The sequence below is a fragment of the Cryptotermes secundus genome, unplaced genomic scaffold (genome assembly GCF_002891405.2).
Source record: "Cryptotermes secundus unplaced genomic scaffold, Csec_1.0 scaffold423, whole genome shotgun sequence".
In the NCBI taxonomy this organism is placed as follows: domain Eukaryota; kingdom Metazoa; phylum Arthropoda; class Insecta; order Blattodea; family Kalotermitidae; genus Cryptotermes; species Cryptotermes secundus.
In genome coordinates, this window is record NW_019731985.1 from 601,348 (window position 1) to 627,423 (window position 26,076).

A 26,076-nucleotide genomic window follows, 5' to 3' on the forward strand; every position below is an offset into this window, starting at 1 on the left:
TGGCCGAAGATGGAGGCGAATCGTTCCTCCGAAACGTCGGCCAAAACGAATAATACATGGCGCCAAAACCCAGAAGACGACTTTCTTCATGAAAATACGTTTAGTTGTTTGCTCGTTCTTAAAAAGGTCAAAGCGTCACGACAACAACAGATGCACTTTTTCTTTGAAAGAAAAAAAATTGTGGACACGAACACCTGAACTTCAATTGGCCTGAAGGACGCGTGTGGCAAGATAAAACGCGAGATAACTTCCGTCAGGTGTTTTCCTGACGTCTTGGCCCAGTGACTGTCGGGTTTGCACGATAACGCCGTACAACCGGTCACGCGCATCATTTCAGCAGAGCCCAGTCTGCAAGGCGAAATATACAAAGCTTTAATGTTAAATTCGGGTAAAAAAAACTCTTCCGTAAACACCGGTCACACTTGTTAATCCAGAAATTAAAAACAAATTGAGATCTCAAAATGTATCGGCATTATTCAACAACAAATACAGAACACCGTGCGGCAATTCCATATTTAAAAACTAAATGTTTCTTCAGTTTTGGCACTGAACTGCAAGTCAGTTTATCATAAACAATAACAGGTACGAGTGAAAGTGTCACATTTCTTTTAAGATGAAAAGTATCTGGGGTGGACGGTGGGATGAGGGTTTGATGAAAAACAAAATGCGGGTGGCATGTCGAAAAGTTTAGGAATCACTGATGCAGAATAATCCAAACATTCCGCAGAAACTAGAGCTACGTCATGTCTTCATAATCGTCCATATAATGTTACAGCTTTGTAGCGTGCAGCTCATTTAAGTACTCTTTATAAATAAGAATTAAGTTCATACCTCAAAGGAAACACTACGTTTCCGCTACAAAGCCCAACCGGTTAATGCTGTTTAGGGAAACAGTCGCTGTTTGTTGTGAAAATCATACGGAACATGCAGAAACACTCTGTGGGTACAATGCGAAGTTTCAGTATGCCGAAGCAGGTGGTACATATAATTTCACCACTGTCCAACTACTGTTATGTCCGAATCACATTACGCACAGACAATTTCATTTTCCACGTTTCTGGATAGTATGCACGTACAGACATCTGCTTGTGGAGTGCGCTACATGTAAGGCGCAGTATCCTGGCTACAGTGCCTTCGCATCGATACCATACAGATGTACAAATTCCAGGGCTCTGATTGTTTCTTGCTTCACGTTTGTTTCTTATTTGGCTTACTCTTAGACACTGAAGATGGAAGCAACATGTACCTCCGACTTTGGCAGAACTACACTGCACTACATTCCCAGAAGAACCTCGAAGTCAGTCCTGGTTGCGGTCAGACGGTGCGCCCTTACCGGCCGTCACCTCCCAACGATTCAAAACTATCCTTCTCTCTTTCCTTCTCAGTCATCCGAGCTATGACACCGTGGAGCCTGGTATGGCCTTACCAACATTCCGGAGATATGTGCTGCCTCTGTCTTCAGGGTGGAAGTGAAACACGTGTGAAGGCAGAAGAGAGAGACATGAGTGGCCAATCAGAGGAGAACCTACAAGCTCTGGAAAGTGCCACTAGATCTGGTCAGGAGAAAATAAGAGCCAAAAATCTCTTGAATTTTATGTCAACGACTTGTTGGCCTCTCTTAATAATTATTCTTCTTCCTTCCTGTCTGTGACGTCATGCTCTCTCCTTCATACGTCACTGTGAGGTATACTACCGCCTAAGATGACACTGTAACAAGTTACACCAAAAATGCTACGTGTCGCAAACACGGGCTGGCGCCGCCGAACTCCTGCCCACTGGGCATGCCAATCCGTCGCCTACTTGTGCCTGTATGGCAACTAACACAGCACTTCCATCAGTGAATCGCCACGAACAGAGCAGAAGAATCTCAATTGCTGTAACTGTTAAAGGTGGCATGAGTTTCTGAACTAGAAATCTCGTTCATAGCATGGAAAGGTTTGAAACTCGGCACGAGAGATTCTGTGTTGACAGCAACACTTGTGTAGGATTCCGATCTTCTATCTTGTAACCGATATGTATTGATTGGCAAATCCTTGACTCATTTGATACTGCTCCAACTGCAGAGGTTATGTAAGCCTACTACTTTATGAGACAAGACGGCCATGAAGTTTACTGTGGCCTGGGAATACCGTTAGAGAACTCATTCAGCAAGTTGCACTGTTACAAGAGTCGGCCAACAGAGAGACGGTGACACCAACAGGCATTGTTGCCAGATCAGATGTTTCAATGACATTTATAAATATCATCTTCTTAATATAGACATCGCAATGCTGCTCCTTGGCACAAGGACTCGCCTGCGGTTTGTCCAGTACGACCGTGACTTACAGAAGAGGCAGAAGGCGACCTTCGAACTTCATCAGTTGATCAGCAATAGTTTAAAGTGGGAGATCTGATGAGCATATCCCGGCAACGACTTGCTTGTAAGGGACATAGAGACAGACGTAAGTAAAGAGCATTACCAACCAAAGCAGCACAGTTTTCTAGCTCGCACTAAATGAGGGATAAATACGAAAGGGGGTGGGGCACAGAATATGTTACAAGTCGTACAAGTGGCAGCAGATGTGCTACGGAAATTGTTGTGACAAATGCATATCCTTTTAACTTCCGTTTTGTGTTTCCCTCTACCTTACGTATCGTCCCTCTGTTCCTCACTTTCTCCCTCCCACTCTGCCCCCCTCTCCATGGCTCACTGAAACGTCCACACTGAGCGCTGCGCGTTATCTGTCACTGACCTGCAGGGGTCGCCCTGCAGCCACTGTACACTGCGACCTCTAAACCCTGTGTTTCAGGGTGTCCAAGTGTCGCTCTCCGCAGGCCTCAGGGAAAAGGGCTGGATTCAGCTGGCTCACGGTACGAATTCGAACGCGGTACTGAATCGTAAGAGCCCAAATTCCCCGCGCAGCTGAACAAACATGGCCTGCCATTTGTATGTACATTTCAACATAGCAGTAGATACGGACAACAGGGATTTGATTCCCGACTAGAGCACCAATGTTTCATCCAGACGTCCTCTGAGGACCACCTACATTCATATCGCAGGCAGCCAAGCGGCCGAAGCGTGAAGCTGCCCGCTCATAACTAGTGCCACGGGTCTTCACAAATTCGTGAAATGGTACTTGGACACAGATGCAGATGTGTTTCGCATCGAGCCTCCCTGGCACACAATACTGCAGAGCAAGGTCCTCATGTTACCGCATTCCTTCTTTCATTTCAGCAATATCCTTGGCAAAACTGGCGAACTAGCCAAGTCCCCGCAGTATCGCAGACGAAGACTTTATATACTGGCGATTGCATGGGAAGTCCCATGTTCGAACATTGGCCCACAAATTAGGAAATCCTCGTGAGATTTGATGTTCTCACGCTCTGTCCAAATCACGGAGACACTGCACGCAATGCAACCCACATGAGCTAAATAAACTAACACAGCACATTAAGTAGCGATACGTTTTTCGCCAACCCAAAAGTTCTCTCGGCCGACATACTGGTCCTGTTCAAAACGGGAAGTTAAAGAATTCAACCTGTTTGCGTCTATGAGTGAATGAAGGGACAGACAGACGCATGTAGGATACAAGAGAGAATTCTGTTTCGAGTTTCCCAAAACGAACTCTCTACAGCACCGCGGTTGCTACGCGCACCAATACCTCTGTATTCTGCTGTTCTGACACCAAAGAGCACAAATCGGATGGTCACTGTAGTGCAGACGTAATGTGTGTTTCCTGCGAGGTACGCACTGAGTGCCATATATCATTCAGACAGACTTGCAGTTTCAAGTGCCATCGTCGCAACACGATAATTAAGTTTCAGGGTCCTGATTAACACAACTTATAGCTTCCAGTCTCATCTATATCTGTCGTCAAGGCCAGGGCACGGCCGGCTTGCAGCAAATATGAACGAAATAACTGATTTCAAATAACTTCGTTTTAGTGCCAGGTCATCATAAACGGCTTCAGCACCGAGGCCGCTATACAGACTTAATGTCTGCTACACGACCCGTCAATCTCGCCATTTCTTATTTCGTTGTCCTAACAATATTAGTCGATAATTCCACATTATAAAGTCCACGTTACGTAATTTTCTCCACCCTGTCTTACTTTGTAAGGGGCACGCGGCAGCGCAGTTGGTCGAAACACCATGCTACAGCCGCAAGGCCGCGGGTCCGATTCCCGATGTCATTGAATTTTTCAGTTGGCCTACTCCTTCCAGCCGCAATATGGCCCTGGGGTCGACTCAGCCTCTAACAGAAATGAGTATCAGGAATCTTCCTGGGGGTAAATGGTGACGGGCGCGTAAAGCTGAAAACCTCACCGTCATCAGTGAGCCGAATGTCTAGAAAATGTGGGAGCCTTACGTCTCACAACCCTGTGGGCCTCCACGTCTATTACAGGGATAATTTTTTTAATTTTTTACATTTGTTACGTTGTATTCCTCCGCACCCTCCAGCGAGGCGTGACTCACACGTCCAAACCCCAAGTTGGAGGTTGGTCCTTGATTTATTTAATGAGTATACTTCAACTGAAAAGATGAGCCGGGATAGCGACTGGCTACAGGCTGGACGACCGAGGGATCGAAGTTCGAGTCTCGGTAGGGTCAAGAATTTTCTCTTCTCCGCGTCGTCTAGACCGGCTCCAGGGCTCACTCAGCGTCCTATCTAATGGGTACCGGGGGGGGGGGTTCCCGTGGGGGTAAAGCGGCAGTGGTGTGAAGCTGATCAATCACCTCTACCCAATGCCGAAGTCAAGACAATGTGGATCTATATATCCACTTTCCTATACGCCTTCATGGCGTAGTACTTAGCAGGGACATGTCATCCTTTTTTCCTTGTATCCTATGCGATACTCTTAAATATATAAATCTCGGATATGAGCTGCTGGTTACAGGAATGTAAATTTTATAGGTAATTTTTGTCATTTTTTGGTTTAAGGTCATTTTTCCATTTTGGGAATAATTTTTTGGTAAATTTTTGGACTTTTAAGGGTGTTTATTGTCATTTTTGGCCATTTTAGGGAATTTTTCTTCATATGTTTTCTGAAATGTGAATAACATGGAAGCGAAGTGTTCTTTCTCTTTCTCCTTTAGGTCATTTTTCTGGATTTTTCGGTCATTTTATAGGCCATTTTTTTAATATTTTCAGGTCATCAGAATCCGGGCCCTGCATATTACATTTTTGGGTCATATTTTAGGTCATTTTTCTGGATTTTTTCCGTCATTTTTAAATATTTTCAGGTCATCAAAATCCGGGCCCTGTTAATTAGTTAAGCACAGGGACAACTTCAGCCTTTTTATTTCAACTAAAAAAATATAAAACATAAATGTCAGCGTGATTATGAAACATGTAGAGACAAAGAGTCGCCGCACCCCTTACGGCGACTTATGCGAAGTGTGGGGTGCTCCCCTCTTGGGGGGGGGGGTTTGCGGGATATTCTGCGAAATACCGTAAAAACGAACTGAATATTATTCTCAAAATGACACAACAATGGTAAATTCTTCATAAACATTAAATAACATGAACCTAAACTGTGACGATTAAAAACAGAAAACAAAAAAAGCTGTTCTTTAGAAATATACACAAAGGTAAGGAGGGGAGGGGGCCGTTGCATGAAGTCTCCAAAGCACTGCACTCAGGGTACCAGTCTGCCCGCTGCGATAAGCTGTTTACGGGCGGGATGAAGCCAGACTGATAAAGCTGCATAAAGCGACATAACGCGGCGCTTGGCACACATCCTACAATTATCAAAAATGTTCCACTATCACAAGCCAACGAACCCATGAACTTGCACGCTACGGCGCTACGGTGTGCCAGGTTCAGCACCGCCACTACACGACGCCGAGCTAGTTCCATCCACCTCCCATCCTCATAAGTCATAAACACTCTCGCCTCTCTCGCCGTCTTCCAGGGACACACTTCCGCACCAAAATTATGCATGCCTCATTAGTTTCCCAATCTGAGCTACATACCCACAGACTTGTGCGTTCGTAGTTCATTTCAAGATTCGCCACATAACTGGATTATACTGTATGTCTGTCTGTCTATCGTACAAGAAATCTTCAAGCGAGAACACGGCCTGGAGAACTGAAGTGAATATTCAGTCACATACGAAGATGCGGTGTGAACACGGGAACACTTACTTCCACGAAGTAAAGTGGAAGTGAAAGCAATATTATCTCTTCACTTGGGCACTAGGTGGACATGAGTGATCAAATTCACGCCCCGGCTGCTCTACAGCCGGGCATACAACCCCCAGTACCCACTGCATAGGAGGGTGGGTAGGCCCCAGAGCCCGTCTGGGCGCCATGGAGAATCGAAACATCTTGGGAATCGAACCCCAGTCGTCCAGCCGTAGCCCAGTGGCTATACCGACTGAGCTATCCTTGCCGATCTGAGCGACCGTCAACTTCTCGAAGCAGATCCCTCTCCAGCACTGAGACAGATAGACTGCCTGCTGCGTATGGAGTGAAGTCGGGTCTGCTGGGCGCGGCGGCTGGTGTTCACTCACGCCAAATGAGCAGCCAGTTGCTTAGCAACGGTCACTTGTCGGTTCAGAGACCATTTACATTAACTAGACGCGGTCAAACTGTCTCTCAAGGGCCGCATGCGGCTCTTTTCAACCGTTACTGCGGTTTCCACAACAGAAACGTTAGTAATCATTAGGGCCCGGATTTTTTGAAAATGCATATGCGCATATGCAAATGCATATTTTGAGGGGTTTTGGTCGTTATTGCATATTCTAAACGTAAGAGCATATTTCTGCATATATGTTTGGAATTAAGGATAATTTCAAATATTCTCTAACAAAATCGGTTTTGCCTGTGTTTTGGACATCCCTTGCCAGCTGCTATTCTCAACTCTCTGAGTAATGGCACTTTTACCACTTACAATACAAGCAGATAGTTTGGTAATTTCGAAAGGGAGGGGGTGGGAGTTTCCTGCATTGCTCTGACCACCACAGCGGACAGTAGCATCAGAGGGTTGGTCTCGAGAGAAGTCTCTTTAGTTAATGTGTTACTCTTTACTTTAATAGTCTGCATCAAAGGTGTTCGTGTACTGAAAATGCCTAAAGAAAAGTGCAGCAGTAGATATTTAAAAAGTCGGTGGGTGTCGGGTAATAGTGACTAGTCAACAGACGGTGTCGTCGTGTACTGTCAAGTTTGCGCAAAGGAAGTAAAAAGTGGAAAGAAATTTCAACTTGAACAACACTCAAGAACGACTGCACATAGTACGGAAAAGAAGGGGAAGAACAGCACACCACAACTGCCACTTCTTACGCAGGTCAAACCCAAGTCCTCTGTTAATACGTTTTCAGCCGATCTTTGTAAGGCTTTAGTATGCAGCAACATTCCATGGAATAAATTGAGCGATTCAGTTCTGCGATAATTTCTGGAGAAATATTGTGTAATTCAAAAAATCCCAGATGAATCAACTCTTAGAAAAAAATATCTACCTTTGCTGTATGAATCTACTCTGGAGTCAAACCGTTCTGACATCGGAGGGAACTGTGTCTGGATATCGGTGGATGAGACAACCGATACATAGCAAATTTCGTACTTGGTAAGCTACATCCAGACGAACCCGGCAAACCCCATCTTCTTGCTTGCAAAGTACTAGAGAAAACCAACCATAGCACAATAGCAAGATTTGTAAATGATTCTCTGCGACTACTATGGCCATCTGAAATTGAGAATAATTGTTGTAAGGTGCTTGTATTACTCACAGATGCAGCTTCCTATATGTTGAAAGCAGCAAAGGCCTTGCAAGGATTTTATCCAAATCTTATACACGTAACCTGTTTAGCGCACGAATTACATCGTACTGCAGAAAAAATACGCGCAGTTTCCAGCTGTTAACGATTTAATTGCAAGTGGGAAAAAACTGTTTCTGAAAGCACCAGCTCCTGTCCAGTTCTACAAAGATTGCCTACCTTGGGTTCCTGTCACCTGAACCTGTCCTAACTGGGTGGGGGACATGGTTATCCGCAGTTTCATTTTATCAGGAGAATTTACTCAAGTAAAAGAAGTGGTTACAAAACTTGAAGATGAGTATGCATGTGTCCGTGAAGCAAAAGTGGTGTTTGGATGTGATACTGTTTATCAAGATGTGAATTTTATCCATGCACATTTTCCTACAGTTTCAAAAGCCACTGAGAGCTTAGAATCTTGTGGTGCACTCCTTCACGACTCACTTGAACTCGTTCAGAAAGCAACTTGCTCACTGAATTTCGCACTAGGCGAAATTGGAGACAAAATTAAATGCAAGTTAGTAATGGTGTTGAAATCGAATCCAGGACTAAAAAAGATTCAGTCAATTCGTCAGTACTTGAGTGGAATTAGGGTATCATTGCCAGATGAATGTTCCGAACCTTCGGCGCCAGTGTATAAATACTGTCCAATCACGTCAGTTGATGTAGAAAGATCATTCTCAGCCTATAAACTCATTTTGACGGACAATAGACGTAGTTTGTCTCCAGAAAACATTGAAAGACTTCTAGTTGCCTATTGTGATGCTACTTTCTGCAGTGAATGATACATGTAAATAGGTGAGTCTGAATAAATTTACCTGTTTCTTAAGTGCATATTGTTTTATTTTGGGTGCATATTTTCCCGCTTTTAGCGCATAAAGATCCGGGCCCTAGTAATCACACACCCGCTGTGTGGGAAGCCTGCACCTAACACCTGCGCCATCTGATCCACATTTGTTCATTACCTTGTTCATAAAAGCCTTCCACTGGACTCTATCGCAAGCCATTCCACAACACATTTCGTTTTAGGTACATTTTAATATTGTCTTGTTCCATCCAATCTTTGCCTCAGTTAGTGGACTCGACCAAACCCACCGCACATTCTGTTGAGAACAGCCAGGTCTAAATACACGGACTAGTTAGGTAGTTAGTTAGCCAAGTTACAGGCTACAGTCCGTACGAAATGTACGGCCGAAACGTGTATCAGACAGCACCGCCCTCTCTCACGACGTCTGCTGGTGGCGTCGCTATGCAGAGTGATTATGAACATCGTGATGCTGGGTTTGGAAAGAAAACTGAAAAACAAGGAAGTATAAAGGAAATAGTGTAGTTGGCAAAGAAAGAGGAAGGAGTAAAAACAAGGGAGAAAGATCGCAGACAGGGAAGAAATAGGAATGAGAAATAACAACAAGGCAGTCTTGAGAAAAGTTTTCTTAGCTTTCGGTTTGAGGGCGACAATATGAACCACTGGGGCTCGGCAAGTGGAATCTGGTGCGAAGATGGACCCGCGTACTTTGTGCAGAGTTCTATTTGTACGTCAACCAATGCGAAGACGGCCGCGGTGCGAAACTCCGCCCAATCTGCCGTACAATTAAGTGACAATAACAACATGAGCTTATCTGTGCGATAGGACACATCGCCTGTACTTTACACTGTTCCTTACTTGTCTCCTTTCTCTTTCAAACATGCCGGAATATCACTTACATATCATTTTCGTGGGCACTGCCTTAGACTCCGCCACTTCATTAATCACACATAAAAAGATGATATTCCTTAAATCACCACGGTGACCTCTGCACCCACTTTCCTTGAACAACATTTCACTCTCTCTGCGCATGCTCAGTTCTAGCAAGTCACGGAACGTAGTGCCAACCATACCATGTGAAGTCTCAAATTCATATAAATTCAACTCCTACCTCATAGAAAACACGCCGAGTCATCAATAAAAGACCAACCGGTTAATGCTGTTTAGGGAAATATTCGCTGTCTATTGTGTGAATGACAAGAAACACATAAATTCACCGCATAGGCCAAATACAGATCTTTTAACTGATAAATCAGGTGGTACATATAGTTACCAATGTGCGTAAAGGAACCGGGATAGCTCAATTGGTATAGCGACAGTCTGTGGGCTGCGGCCGAGGAATTGGGGTTTGGTTCCTGGGGCCCACCGAGCCTCTTGTCCAACAGGTATCGGAGGGCTTTTTCCCCGATGGTAAAGCGGACGGAGCGTGGAGCATCTCATCTACTGTCGAAACTAAAAATGCGTGGAGCTACAACTCCTCTCCTCCATACAGTCTTCGCGACGCCGTAATTACGTAAGTAAGCACAGGGACAACTTTAGCATCAGGCACGGGCGTATCTGCAAAGCAGACGCGCCGCGCATGTCAACTGTTGACAGAGCCGATCAACAGCGACCGCTCGCTCGGTTTCCTTGTACACACACGCCAGCTCAGGAACCCTAAACGCTGTATTATGCAAGGTTGCCATTTTGGGCGATTTCGCAATGAAAAGTTGCGAGAAATTCGCCTAGTAGCTTCGCCATGTCAGACTCTCTTTCCCCAAACAGCAATCCGAGAACCGCCTAGGATTTTCACGAAAAGCGATACTGAAATTTGTACAGGCAATCCAGCTTTGGTCAAAATCGGAGAATAGATCTACACGCATCTGGAGCGTAACTCGTGTTATGGGAGCGAAACATGTTTCGGACAGAGCCTGTAGAGAGAAATGACGGACAGAGCCTGTAGAGAGAAATGACGCACACATTTCATATCCCAGTCCTACCTATCGATCAGATACTTCGACATTAAAACAAAGACGAAACCAACTACTACCCCATACAAGCAGGAGTTCCCCAAGGTAGCGTCTTGGGCCCCTTTTTGTATCTTATCTACACTGCCGATATTCCAACAAACGAGACCAACATAGCCACATTTGCCGATGACACTGCGATTCTAGCAATGGACCTAAATCCCATTGTAGCTTCTGAAAAACTCCAAAAACATCTCAACGTCCTTCAACAATGGCTTTACAAGTGGGAAATCAAGGTGAGTAACAATAAATCTGCTCAGATCACGTCCACAACCAGATACACTGAATGTCCACCAGTCATACTAAATAATGAATCCATCCCAATGAAGAATGAAGTCAAGTACTTGGGTCTTCGCCTTGATCGGAGGCTGACTTGGAAAGATCATATTAAGGCAAAGAAACAGCAGCTCAACATTAAAACTAAGCTAATGAACTGGCTTATTGGAATAAAATCTCAATTGTCTCTTGAAAACAAACCAATACTCTATAAACCCATATGGACGTATGGGATCGAATTGTGGGGGTGTGCTAAACCATCTAACACTAAAATACTACAGACATACCAATCAAAAACTTTAAGAATGATGACAAATGCTCCATGGTATGTTTCTAACCAAACCTTACATGACGACCTAAAAATACCATTTATCAGGGATGTAATAAATTCCCAGGCCAACATGTACAGAAACAGGAATATGAATCACACAAATGAACTGATTGCCGCCCTCACCAGTGAACCAACCGTTGCAAGAAGGCGCAAAAGACAGTGGCCCGAAGACTTACATATGTAACCTAAGGCGAACCGGCATTGGCCGGCAGCACCTACATTGACTGTATCGACTACTAAATTTACTTAATACTCGTATTTTATAGAGTAGATTGTAAATAAACAGGCAATAAAAAAATTCATATCCCATACACTCTTGCCGTAAGTCTCGCGGTTTGCGAGAAACAAAACAGAAGCGAGCAAAGTGTAAGATCCGCTGCGCTACACGTGCAAATCCCAGATTGCGTTCGGATCCCTTTACGATCAGATTTGATTTTCATATAAAAGCAGTAGCCAATACTGCAACGGTACAAAGTCGAATTAATTCTGTTTTCTACGTGCACACCCGAAAAGCAAAGAGCAACATCCCCACTGGTGTGCGCGCGCCACAAACTTACCGCCCGAGGGTCGGTCAAACTGAAGCTTGTGTAACAGGACAACCGACCTTGTGGAAGTCAAGAAAGTTTAGCGTCCAGAAGGAAAGGCGTGAAGGGAACATGAGGAAGAGAGGGAAGAACGGAATGTAAGACAGAGAGACAAATATTGGATGTGAGGTGACTATAAAGGGCACAATCTTTGGGATGTGACGCCATGTATTCTGGTATTTCACGGCAGCAACGTACTGCCTGCATCTGCAGGGGCGAAGAGTAAGTCAAGCAAGAAGCAGCAAGCAGGGATCTACTTGCTGTTACTTAGCTTACTCTTCGACCCTGAAGATGCAGGCAGTACGTTGCACCGAAACATCTGTGAACACGTGCCGAACTACACAGCGCCTCGTTCCACAAGACAATACAGGGAGAGAGGTAAGGAGAGGGTGTCTGCCGAAAGTCCGCCCCATAATCAAACTAACACAGAACAAGCTGGTGTAACGGTAAAGATCTAGATTTGCATTTTAAAGGCCCTCGCTTCGAACCTCGGCTACCTTGATTGAAGTTTATCGTAAATTTTCTTAGTCCCTCCAAGAAAATGCCGGAATAATATCCTTGTTAGACTGCGACCGCTTCCTTCCAAATCCTTTCCAATTCGTTACTCGCTATATAATTCAATGCTACAAACAGCGTCCTGAAATAAAGCAAAAAGCAAGCAACTCCAAGGAGCACAGGTCCCTTCTTGAGAAGCCGCCAACTGCTCAGCTACTCAAGAATTTCCCGGCATTTTACGGAACCACAAGTTTTATTATCGTATTCACAAAAGTCTGATATTACTCCCTATCGTGAAGCAGATGAATCCATTCCACATCCTCCCAACTACGCCTAGGTCTTCCCAGTCGTCTCTTTCCTTCATGCTTTCATACTAATAATCTCCTTGCTCTTCTCCTCCGTGCGTGCTACATGCCATGTGCATCTCATCTTCCTCCATGTTATCAGTCTAGTAACATTTCTTGAAGAGTACAATTCCTACCTCACAGGAAACACAAAGCGCATCCGGTTAATGCTGTTTAAGGAAACAGTCGCTGTTTATTGTGAGAACCATACGGAACACACAGATACACTCTGCGTGCGTGGGAAAAGAGCGGACTTATTAAATGTTCCAGTAAGTGGCACATATAGCAACGACTGTGCTGAACCAGACTATAAGCTGTTTATGTTATTTTCATATTCGTTACGTCATCCTACAGCTGTTCCAGCTGAGTATCCCACAAGAGGGGCAGATAACAAGGACAACCACTGAAAAGCAAAAACAAAACTGTTTTATTGTTTCGCGTGATATTTTCCTATTCAGCTCATTAGCTGAATTGTTCGGTGTTTATTTAGCATGTCTGCGTCGCTACGTGCGTCTGTGCAAATTACAAAAACATGAACGCCTAATGGAGGTACCGGTCCCCAGATTCTCATTGCCAAAACTACAAAACGGATTTCGCTGTTTCTTATAGCATCCAAATAACATCTCTTCGGCGAACTTCGCCCGTATTCTTCCCGCTGTACATGGACTCGCAGCGTACCAGATCGCCTGGACACAGAGGGAGGCAAACAAGATCTGTCTCCTATTCCCCTACCTGCGTTTCTCTGTCCTCATGTTACAAGATTTTTTTGAGAATTTGAACGAAAATTCGTAAACACGCTCCAATTTTGGTTAAAATCAGACAACGGACACGTCACACAAAGACCTGCTGGCAGGCGTTTGAATGTTGATTGCAACGAAACGATACACAGCAATAGGGTCTACTTCGGATGGGCCCACGTTGCTGGGGCTTTACTTCGGCTCTGAACACGGACTGTGCTTCCTGCTACATTGTTCAGTGACAGCTCAGGTGCGCTGGGAGGGTCCCCTTACATCGGCCCGTTCTGTGGGCGCCAGTTGCAGGGGCGTGCGTTACGCAGATCTGCCACGCACACGACACTGAGCGTGAAGAGAGTTCATGTCGTGTCAAAGTGCAAATGTCGCAAACTTACTCAATAACTAACCATCTACGGAAGTAACTAACCAAGTAATTATGTAACTAAACAACCAAGTGACTAAGTATGAAACCATCTAAGTCACTATGTTCGCAACTAACCAAGAAACTAACAAGTAAAAGTAAAAGTATCCCTGTAACACGCCGTGGAGGCCCATAGGGTTGTGAGATGTTGAGGTTCCACATTTCCTAGACAGTCGGCTCATACATGGCAGCGAGGTTGTCAGCCTTATGCGCCGGCCACCCTTTACCCCCAAGAATATTCCTGGAACTCATTGCTGTTAGAGGCTGAGTCGAACCCAGGGCCATAGTGCGACTGGAAGAATTAGGTAAATTGAAAAAATCCACCTCATCGGGATGCGATCCCGCGATCTCCTTTTTTTACTGCAAGTGGGGTGGGACTAAGTCCCTTGTACTGCGGCTACTTCTGGCCTATTGTACCAGCCTCAGATGATAGGTGAGGGTGATTGTGGAGCAATTGGTGGAATGAAGACTGGCAGGGGAAACCGAAGTACTCGGAGAAAACCTGCCCCAGCGCCACTTTGTCCACCACAAATCCCACTTGACCAGACCCGGGATCGAACTCGGGCCGCCGCGGTGGGAAGCCAGCGACTAACCGCTTGAGCTATGGTGCAGTCTATCCCGCGACCTTACTAACAAGTAAATTTCTGAATTACTTAACTAACAAACTAACAACTCAACGGGCAACCAAACGATTGCGACAGAGCAGCTTGCACTTGTTTCCTACTGAGAATGTCCCGATTTCAAATCTTGGCTGAGACATAGTATGCTGAACGGTTCGTGATTTTACTCTGTCCCTGCGAGCAAATACTGGAGTAGTACCTCAAACTAGGCCACAACCGCTTCGTTCCACATCCTTTCCAATTCATGATTCACTAGTCTAAGCTCTACTGGACGCGTGGATAAACAGACTGCGAAGAGACAACGCCACGGAGCAGGGTCCTTCCCCAGGCAAGAGATTCTCAACCTTACAAGGAACACGCGTTCACATGAGCCCTGTACGTGGAGAATCAGACGTGGGTTGTGAGACTGTGCAGTAAGTTCACCGATATTACTGTCTCCATCTTCAGGGTGCCATAATATGGGGGCACCAAATTGCCACAAGATCACGATACTGGACTCCGACATGTGCCCGAGGGGCTTCCACCCTCGAGTTAGGCCCGGTCTTCATTGCAGCAACGATCGGGGTTCCGTTATCTGGGTTATTACAGAGAACAGTCGTTGCGGGGGCTTTGACCATACGGCTGAGCTGCCAAGTGACCCAGGACTGATAAAGCTGTGAATGAAGCAAGTGTATCTGCCCCTGGGGGCCACATTCTTGTCAGAGGTCAGGCATACAAATTGCCCAACGACACTTCCCGCTACACGAACTGAGGGAGATTTGAGTAACTCCTGAACTCCAACTAGTATTTGTGGAGACTGAATCCTGTAGGAAGAGAGCGAGCAGGCTGGTGTAGCGGTAGCGATCTAGGTTTACGGTTCGAATCTCGGCAGGGGCACCAGCTACCAAGGGATTTTCGGTTTTACTCCAGGGAGAAGCAGCGATGTAACCTCCATCAGGCCACAACCGCTTCCTTCGAAATCCCTTCCAATGTAACATTCAGCAAACTATCTTACCACTGGAAACTAAATAGTCTGCGATGTTGATAGCATCGTTAAACAAGCAACAAGAAAAATTATGTAATGCTCGTAAGACATCTGAATCAATAATACAAAGCGGTGTTGTATTATTTATGGGGTATCGACTTGATCGAAGGGTTGCCGAACTTTCCGGAAATCATAGGAAACTTTCAAGGAAACGGCAAGCAATACGCAAAGCTGGTGCTCCCCCCCCCCGCCCCACCCCCGCCAACCGGCTAGCAAAGCGTACAATAAATTATGGGAGAATGGTCATTCCAACTGCCGAGTTCTTTCCATTCTACACCCGCGGAGTCGCCATGGCAGTTATTAATATTAATACATATTTCTCATGCTCATTTGTATATTTGTATGACTTACTCCGTTCTCTAAAGGCACAATAGATCACTGTGGTCGCAGTGCAAGGGCCAAGAAGGCCCACCCCTTATACATTCATACTTCATTCTTTGAGGGGGAATGAATTATCCTAGTTGGTTGAGGCACTATGCTACAAGCCGGAATGTCACGGGTTCGAGTCCTGATAAGGTGAATTTTTTCAATTTCCCTAAACCTTCCAGCCGCACTATGGCCACGGGGTCGACTCAGCCTCTTAATATAAATGAGTACCAGAAATCTTCCTGAGGATAAAGGGCGGCCGGCGCGTAAGGCTGACAACCTCACCGCCATCTGTGAGCCGACTGTCTAGAGAAAATGCGGAAGCCTCGATATCTCACAACCCTATGGGCCTCCACGGCCTGTTACAGGGACAGCTTTTTAGACATGGTTTGATGGTGCATATAAATGAATATTTTGCCTGTTTTATGAATAAGCACATTTTCGAAGATCTCTACTTATGCCCCGCATATTTTCTTTTTAAATGTTTATATATATACAAGGAGCTGGAGTAGCGTAGTCGGTATAGCGACTGGCTACGGGCTGGATGACCAAGGGGTCGGAGTTCGAGTCCCGGCAGGGTAAAAAATTTTCTCTTCTCCAAATCGTCCAGACCGGAACTGGGGTCGGATGAGGCTGAAACGGGGTAACAAGTCGCCACATTGCCTGATGGGGGGCGAGTTTCAAGAAAGCCACCTTAACAGAGCAGCTGTTCGTATAGTTTCTAACTTCAAACCAACCCTCATGCCCCCTCAACTTCTTACTGTGCTCCTCCCATCTGTAGCACCGTTTACGACCAAGTGACTTGCGATCGGCATTGCAACAAAACTGTCAACAGAAAGCTGAAACAATTTCATGAAAACTCTGCCAGATGCTCTGTACTTGGCAACGAATGTTGAAATCACTTTCACTTTTCTAATATGTGGATTAACGATCCTGGCCGGTGCTCACGGAAGAGACGATGAAATTCAGCTTAGGAGAATTATTTCACCTGAATGTGACACTAAAATTGAATTTTCTCAAGGCCTCTCCCGCCCTCCTAGCCCGCCGTTTGGAACAACTGCAATAGAGTGAGGGAGAGTGAGGTAGGTCCGACACGCTACGAGCTCAGGGGCTGTAAATTATTTAGTGGGCACACTCGTACATTTTTCAAACTGGCTCTTAGCACATGCTCACTTTTCACTCTTGGTGCTGAATAATGAACGAACCCAATTCCAGGGACGGTTAAGGAAATCAAACTGGAGCCCGCGGGTCACCGACCATTAATTAGGACGGCTGAGTCATGAGACGAGTGGCCACAGGTTGGAAGGCCCACATTCGATTCTTGATGCGACTGAATTTTTCTCTTCGTCGTCACGGTTGGCTCTGGGGTCCACAGAGCCTCGTCCGGGGATTCTTCTCGGGGGACAAAGCGACAAAAAAAAAACGAATTTGGTCACTTGACTTCATCTGGTGAGGAGGTCTAGAACGTTCTACTCCACATGGTGCTTAGACACAGGGACAGCTCTACCTTGAATTAATGCACACATTTACGTCATGATCAGTCCCCGATGCAAAGAAACTGAGCTGGTGGTACCTCTTCATTTCGAAGTGGGTCGACTCCAGTCCTACCAACTGCGCCCAATTACCTTAGTTAGTTAGTTATTGGAGAGGGTGAGTTTCCCCATGCACTTAGACCTGTATTGGTCCATTGTGCTTCCCTCTATGATTTCTACCAGTCTCTATATCCTACCGGTACTGGTGCTTACCATCAGTCCCGCCCAGCCAGCGAGACCGGCTCTACTAGCTGAGAGGTATCTATAATGCTTCCCCCATCTACCAGAGGTATTAGAGACCGCTGTTGGGCGGGAAACGTCCGTAATTTTGGCTCAGTGACCTCCTTTGGAGATATGAGGTTCTTTTACGTGCCGTAAAGCTACGACACGGGACCCACGGCTTAAAGTCCCTCCCGGAGGACTTGTTCCCTGAATTTTTCTGCCCTTAAAAATTCGACGACCTCCGCCGGGTATTTGAACCCGCGTACTACGAGTCATGAGGTGGGAACGTTACCTCTAGACTACGGAGTCCGCTTGCCCAATTACCTTAGTACGTACTGTGGGGCCGACTTACGGGACAGCCCCATCGGCCTTGGCCTAGAAGGAGTACAAACTGAGTCTGCCGGCCTTCAAAGTGACACTAGTATAGTAGTTAGAGCGTTCGGATATAGGGAGAAACATGATCTTAAAAACGGCGTGAATATGACTTGTACAGCTGCATGGAACCGGTGCGAAGGCACGCTGTGCCCTACACAGACCGCACTCCACAAGCAGATATCATTATCTCTCCTATAAAGTAAAGTAAAGCTGTCCCTGTAACAGGCCGTGAAGGCCCATAGGCTTGTGAGACGTTGAGGGTCTCACATTTTCTAGACAATCGGCTCACAGATGGCGGTAAGGTTGTCAGCCTTACAGAAAAAACTATTTAATTAATTCCCGGTACTCATTTCTGTCGGAGGCTGAGTCGACCCCAGAGCCACAGCGTGGCCGGAAGGATTAGGTCAATTGAAAAAATTCAATGACGTCATCGGGACTTGAACCCGCGACCTTCCGGCTTGTAGCATAATGCCTCAACCAACTACACTACCGCGTACACCGCTATACATCACAAAATTCGTAATCATCTCGGGGTCCGTGCTTACGTGATTCCGACATAGTGGTGAAACTTATGCGCTTAAATATGATAAATGTCATTACACGTTTAATATATATACGTACGTACCACCTGATTTAAGACACTAATATTCTGCATTCTGCCCACGCAGAATGCCTCGTATGGTTCTCTCAACAAACAGCGACTGTTCCCGTGAACAGCATTAACCGGCTGGGCTTTGTAGCGGAGACGTAATGTGTTTCCTGTGAGGTACGGACTGAATTCTTATACATTATTAAGATCAGCTTCATGCCATGGTTTTCTTCTGTGTTTAAGCAAATGTCCAGATATTTCCCACGCTCCCCCTTACTACTGCGTGATTCTCACGTCGCCCTTGCGATTTAAATTCATAAAAATTACAACTCCTGTTCTGTAATGGCCAGCAAATTACCTTCCCGAATTATGCAATTCACCATTAAATCAGAATCCCGCGGCCCCTGGCTCTAACCATCCTAACTTGAGTCCACCACACTGCCCTTATGAGAAGGACTAGCGGGCGAAGCCTGGGAACCTTCCAACAGAACAATGCTCTCTCTCTCTCCCCCCGCCCCCCAGTGAAAAGTGTTTGTCACTTCCCCTTTAACTTCAAACTTCAAAGGGTTAAAACGTTGCCTCGGTTTAACGAAACAGAGCGTCAAGACACATTTTGTGGCCCACACACATCATGAATTCGCAGGTTTTTTACCTGGGACTGCTCATAACCAAAACACGAAACTTGAAGTTTTCACCGCTGTGGATATACATATTGCGGTCTTCTGGGTTATGACACCGTGTAGTCTGGTAGGTGGGTACCAACGTTTCGGAAGCACATACCACACTCAGTCTTCGGGATGGATGAAGAGGGCAAGTTCCTCCGAGATATCAGTACCCACCTACCAGACTACACGGTGTCATAACATAAAAGGCGAAAATATGAATTATTTCCAAAGTCCATCATGTCTTATCTTCAATCCAATCATACGTATTTATCGCACTGTGCTTAGACATAGGGACAAGTTTACCTTAGCTCTTTTCTGTGCTCAGAAATACGTTCTCTGAGGCTGCATCAACATCATATAGTCACAAGTCAGCAGAACCTGTTTCCAACACATGACGGGAACCAAACCGCAAGGCTGCAGCCTCTTCGAGGCATGAAGCACCATCACGGAGGTACTATCCCAGAATTTCATTGGAGGGACTGAGGACAGCCACGCACCGTTACCACTACGCCAACCCGCTTCCACGCTGTAGTACGTGTTCCCAAGTGCCTACGTCACACGTCTCCCCCCCCTCGTCGCCCTCACGGTTGTCAACTGTTTCTAGTGACTTCCAGCGGAAGTGCTCGGCGAGGTTACGAACCTTCTCGATAATCGATTGTTCTATATTCTGCTGTATTATCCAGCACATACATGCTGCATGTCCTTCCTAGCACCAAATCATCCTTTCATCCGACGCTACATAACCTCATCTACTGGACAGCTCTGTAACAATCAACCAGACTACACGTCATCACAACCTTTAAGCTGCACTCCCATACAGAACTATCCGCGTGCTCTGCTAATTGCTCTCTTCGACCCTGAAGATGGAGATTGTACGCTCGTGCGTAACGCCTGTAAAATTCTACCAGGCTATTCGGCGTCACATCGCTGAGAGTATTCTCCAGTACAGCAGAAGAAATTTCTTTCGATAGGCTTAAGCCAGTCAGGGCAGAAGAATTCGGTTATAAGTTATCTCGTTCATAGCACGGAGATGGTTAAATAAAAGTAGGTTATATTAAGAAAGCAGTCTTCTGGGATTTGGCACCGTGTATATGTGGTGTTAACCGACGTTTCGGAGGAACGTATCGCCTCCATCTTCAGGGTAGAAGAAAAAGTATAAGAAATCTGCAAGCGACAAGACCGTGAGAACGGTAAAACTCACGGTCTTGTCGCTTGCAGATTTCTTATACTTTTTCTTCTACCCTGAAGATGGAGGCGATACGTTCCTCCGAAACGTCGGTTAACACCACATATACACGGTGCCAAATCCCAGAAGACTGCTTTCTTCATAGTCACCGCCGTGAAAGCCTCAAATCTTACATAGGTTATATTAGTTTCATCACTGGATTGATTTTGTGAAACTCACCTTAAAGGTGATCGGCCATGGGTTGCGAAGGCTGAGGATGTTACTTGCGACTGATCTTAAGAAAATGGTGTCAAGGCCACTGTGCAGGGCGGGCACCGCTTCGCGACCGACAGATACCACTTGTTCGAAGCTCGTCTCCGAATTCAAACAACGGCTATGTCAGATGCTATTGGTGGTTCGTTAATGGAATCTTGGCACACTGATAACGCTGATTCGTCGGAGAGGCACGCAGCCCTCAGCAGCGCGTCATCAAAGCCGCCATGAGAGCCGGCGCGGGGCGCCGAGCCAAGTGTGTGTGTGTAGCAGCGCCTCTAAGTTCGCTTATAAGGATCGGGTCTGAATGCCACTCAAGGGACAATGACGCCTACTAACTGCAAGCATCTTAGAATCGGTAACTAATACCCGACAGACGGGTCCGGTGGTAACTATACATACCACATGTTTTAACATTACTAGACTCTGTAGTTTACTCCCACATTTTACATATATGATTCGCATGATTCTCACAAAAAAAAAACAGCGGTTATTTCTCTACACAGCATTAACCCTTTAAATACTGATTCTCTTATAAATAATATATAAACATTCAGTCCGTACCTCACAGGAAACGAATCACATTTAGAAAGCCCAACCGGCTAATATTTAGGGAGAACCACACGGAACAAACTGGTACACTTTGTGGGCATAACGCAGAGCTTTAGTAAGTTAAAACGGGTGGTACATACAGTAACCGACGGGCTTTAAAGGGTTAACCGGCTGGTGGTTGTCATGGAAACGTGGTGTTTCCTGTGAGGTACGAACTGAGTTATTAAATATTATATAACTGAATCTTTCTCATGCTTCACAGGCACCAGTGGTCCCCGTACTGCAAAGGCATCCCTCAAACCTGTCTACATTTAACTACGTCATGAAAAAAAAAACGACTGTAAAGTAGGGCTGCTATCGCATGTACTTCCGCGGTAGGAGACAGAAATGTTCCAATGTCGCCAGTTGCTACTGCTGGCTTCTTACACTGCTCTTCAGATTTAAATTCATAAAAGTTAAACCCCCTTCATCAGGAGACTAAACTACGCCGCCACTCAGTCACAAAATCGAAATTCGGCTGTCTTTGTCTACTGTCGTGACCCAAGATGTTGGTGGGTTGACTGAATTACGTTGGCCGAGCGGTAGCGTAATAATTCAGTGAAGATGATTGTCAGGTGGTTGCCTGAGCGTGTATTCCAACCACGAAGGGCAAATACTCACTACAGAATATAGAAGATGTATTGAACTGTGTATATTACATAAAAGAGCTGGCGGACGTAAGTCTGGCCAGCCTTCTCCTAGCAACAACCAGACAAAAATGCACCCTTCAACTCTTCTCTTGTTCTTAAAAACTGATCTAAACTAAGGTTGCAGCCCAGCGGCCTCCGTAGTCTAGAGGTAACGTTCCCACCTGACTCGTAGTACGCGGGTTCAAAAACCCGGCGGAGGTCGTGGAATTTTTAAGGGCGGAAAAATTCAGGGAACAAGTCCTCCGGGAGGGACTTCAAGCCGTGGGTCCCGTGTCGTAGATTTACGGCACGTAAAAGAACCTCATGTTTCTAGGAGACCTCTGAGCAAAATTAGGCAACATTTCCCGCCCAAGTAGTTTCCAGTTCCTCCGGTAGATGGTGGAAGTATTAGGTACCACTGCCAGAGGAGGGGGAACATCTCTGACAGAAAGGGACTATTAGATACCACTGCCAGAGGAGGTTAGAACCTTGCTGGCAGAAAGGGGCTGATAGTAAGCACCAGTACCGGTAGGGTATGGCGACAGTAGAAATTAAAGGGGGACACACAATGGACCACTAACCGGTCTAAGTGCATGGGGAAATCCACCCCCTCCACACGGAATACGGAAAGGTTGCAGCCCAATGTCTCGAGACATGAACCCCTCACGAATCTTAAGTTATACCAGTTAGTTGAAGGATAGGTCCCAGACGAAATAATCCAGGACTCCACTGATTTATGAAAATGGCAGGGGTAGATATAACATTCTTAGAGTCGAAGCAGGTCAACCTTCTGACACGCCATAGATTTTAGTAGAGGGCATGACCCCAAGACATCAGACTCAGGGTTCCTAAAACTACAGGAGTGGTGCAAACCTTTGCGACACTACAGCGATTCACTAAACTTACCGTTTAACGTAAAATACTCATTCACGAACTGCCAGGCTAGTCAGCACTGCTTAAGCCCTGGATAACATCCGTACTCGAAACTGACGTCCCTGGCCTTTGGCTTGATATTCTCCCCCTCCCCCCTCCATTACCCAATTTGGATTTACGGAATATGTTTCCTAAAGTGCGCAACTTTGCCCCGTACTGTACACAGAGTTCCCCCACATGTGCATCCCACAATGCCCTCGCTGCCTACCTGCATAAGAGGGAGTCCGGAAGATTCCTCCACTGCCTTAGGAGCAGATGTTCGGCTTGTTTCTTCCTTGTTATCCACGAGAGCTGCCGCATTGCTGCTTACAATATCGGACATGTTTTTACTTCTTCCTTTTCAAATACGTGTAACTGCGGTCCACAGAATCACGGCCACTCGCTGTGTGATGCTGCTGACTGTGGGTCACGGACAAGTGCGAATCTGTTCAACTCACAAACTACAAATTTCCCCCGCGGGGGTAATAAACTTGTGCAACACTAACCAACAGACTTTCCTCAAACGGACCACACGCCACACTGTCGGTCCGCCGGCCGGCCGGCCGACACCTAGGGCTCCCCCCCCCCGACTACCTACACACACACTGCGCACAAACCTGCGCACGGCCTCTCGACGCCCGGCGTCACATGCCCCGGTGCCCGATATACCTAGCGTCATAACAGCGAAACGCAGCGAACTATATCGCCTGTTCATTCATGCATCAACTGACGAGGTTATGTACACGTACAGCTAAACGACGTTTCAGTACACCTTTGCGATGACGTTACTAAACAACTCAATGCTGGAATACACAGCCTTTGCAGAGCTCTCTAGATTTGTATCCGGGAGGTGCTCAATTCGAATCTCGGCTGGGGCATCAGCTATCCTGACGCTTTCCGCGGTTTTCCTCAGTCCCTAGAAGCAAACACAGCTGTGGTACCTGATGTTCCTCTCCAATTCCTATCATCCGACACTATGCAGCATGAGTTACCTGCAGCGCCGCTAAATGACTATTTCACGCCTTGCTGTTTACCAGCAGTTGGTGCAAAACATGTTCATGTGCTCGGCTGCTGTTCCCTCTGCCTGAGAGAAGCACATAGGCTGAGGGTGCAGCGAGGGAAGGGGGGCCTCTTCATCAGTACTGTTAAGATGATAAAATATATAAGGGTGAGATGGGCAGGCGAAGTATCTTGCACTGGGGAAGACGACAAATACAAAGTTTAATCGAAAAACCACAAAGGAGACCTGGGCATTGAAAATGTGTTGTTAAAATGTATCTGAAATAAGCAGGGTGTGACTACTGCTCCCATCTAGTGGCTAGCTCTTGTGTTTCATAAGTGGAGGGCAATATCTGGACCAGCCGATGGGCTAGACACGGAGCTAGGATGAAATGAGACAAGAAATGCATGCATAATTTCAGTGGTGAAACATAGTACGAAAGAGACGTCGTGCACAGGTAAGGGACTGCAGGGCCCCACTCCGGCTGCAAGTGCTGCACGCCAGCGCAATAGGCTTCCTGCCCCACTGTGCGGTACGGACGGGCGCCTGTGGGCTCCAGCCATACCTGCGAGACCTTGTCCCAGTTCAGAAGAGGATCTGAGGGCAGCCTCGGCAGAAATAGCGGCCATGCTCTCCTTCATGCAGCAATTAGCGGCCTCCAGTTACATCACACAGCGGCAGTGCAGTCATAGCGCACTAGAGGACTGATTCGCGAAGTAACATATCTAGCAGATTAACTAATTAACTAGCTATGTAACAAACGAACTAAGTTACCTAAGCAATTAACAACTTAAGTAACTAAGTAATCACTTAACTAACAAACTACTTGGCTGTTTACATATCTTACTACTTAATCAGTTAACTAGCTACTTAAATGAGAAACTCAAGAATTAAGTAAGCAATTAACTAGCTACGAAACTAACTTCTTAATTAATAAACATGTCAACGAACTATTACTTAACATGCCACAAGACGGGGATCTAAACCCACTGCTTCCCTTAAAACGCCTGTCACCCTTGCACAATTCTCATGCCCGTTACTGCTCACGGTCGGGGATCGGGCTCCATTATCGTCTTCGGCCAGCAATGGAGATAATGCAAAGGCACTGATAACAGGATTATCTTCGGACGCCGCTCCTTGGCGCCAGAGCCGGAGCCGAGCCTTTGTCTCCTCTACCACATTTAGGTTCCCTAGATTACTATTATTAAGACAAGCGCTAGAACTCCTTGGATGGGGGATCAGACAACTGCCATGTCTCCAGTGTAACATTGGCAGTTAATACAGCGGGAAATTGTAATGGAAAATTTTCCTGAAGTGAGTGAGAAAAAACCACGTGAAACCATCTAGAATATGACATAGTGTAATTTGGTAAATCTGCACCAAACTACACGACGTCACACCCTAGAAGATCATAATATTGGTCTTCACTGTGCTGCCAAAACTTCACATCTCACACAAAATATTATTCTGTGCGATCTACCTTCAGGTCAAGAATCGAACTGAGTAATTCCCGCGCGGGAAGCATTGCTAAAAGCAAGGTCTCGAAGTTCGTCAGTCAGCATTCATTTGTGGAAATGATCAGTGCAGAATTCGATTTTTATTTTAAATTTTCAAGTTTCCTGGCTACTAAATGTTACAAAAGAGGAAGAAGAAGAAGAAAAAGAAGAAGAGGTTGAGTGGCAAGACATGGCGATCAAAACACGTGGCTATATGAACATTATTATTAACCTTAACTATGAGTTTCTCCAGTAATAATAATTGACTTCCTGATGGGCTCTGAAACTAGATGTCAAGAGAGCCCCAAGGTGAACAACGGTGGGCTTGCACTGGTTTCTAAACCCCAATTAACTTTCACCTACAAACAAAGGCGCAAAACCACAAACTCCAAAACTACAACTTACGAAACGGAATTTTCTAATAAACCTTTCAATCACAGTTGTTACAATACGTACCACCTGCTTTAATGTCAAAAAATATTCCTCCTGCTCACACAATGCATTTATAACGGAAACTGTTTTCTGAGTAGTAGAAGCGCACATTTAAACATGACAAAGATTTCGCCGCAGGTGTGTGTGTGTGTGTGTCTGGAGCAGAGGGTCAGTGAGTGAGTGCCCACTCGAGTCACCACCAGTAGTGGGGCGGGGGGGGGAGAGTGACCAGTAGCAGTCAGACCACTCTTCTCGTTGAAAAAGAAGCCCCGTTTCAAAACACGTAAGTCTTGAAACGAATAAAAATATGGTCATGGGTCGCTACAGGACTCGAAACCAAGAACTACTGTGCTGGCGAGGACCAGCAGCAATTTAACAGGCCAACCGACCACAGTGCAGTCCTTCCAACGCTAACGTCAAAATTCAAATTGAACGCAGGGAAAGATTCTGCTCTAC

General features: G+C 45.9%; 1 protein-coding gene across 1 annotated transcript in view; it reads right to left on the reverse strand.

Annotated features, from left to right (window-relative positions):
- The window catches only part of LOC111867428 (terminal nucleotidyltransferase 5C), a 57,781-nt gene extending 34,535 nt beyond the window's left edge, over positions 1-23,246 (reverse strand). The window contains exon 1 of the mRNA XM_023857286.2: positions 22,922-23,246. Coding sequence (XP_023713054.1) covers positions 22,922-23,035 — 114 coding nt within the window. The 5' untranslated portion in view covers positions 23,036-23,246. The remainder of the gene's footprint in view (positions 1-22,921) is intronic.
- Between the last annotated feature and the right edge of the window lie 2,830 nt (positions 23,247-26,076).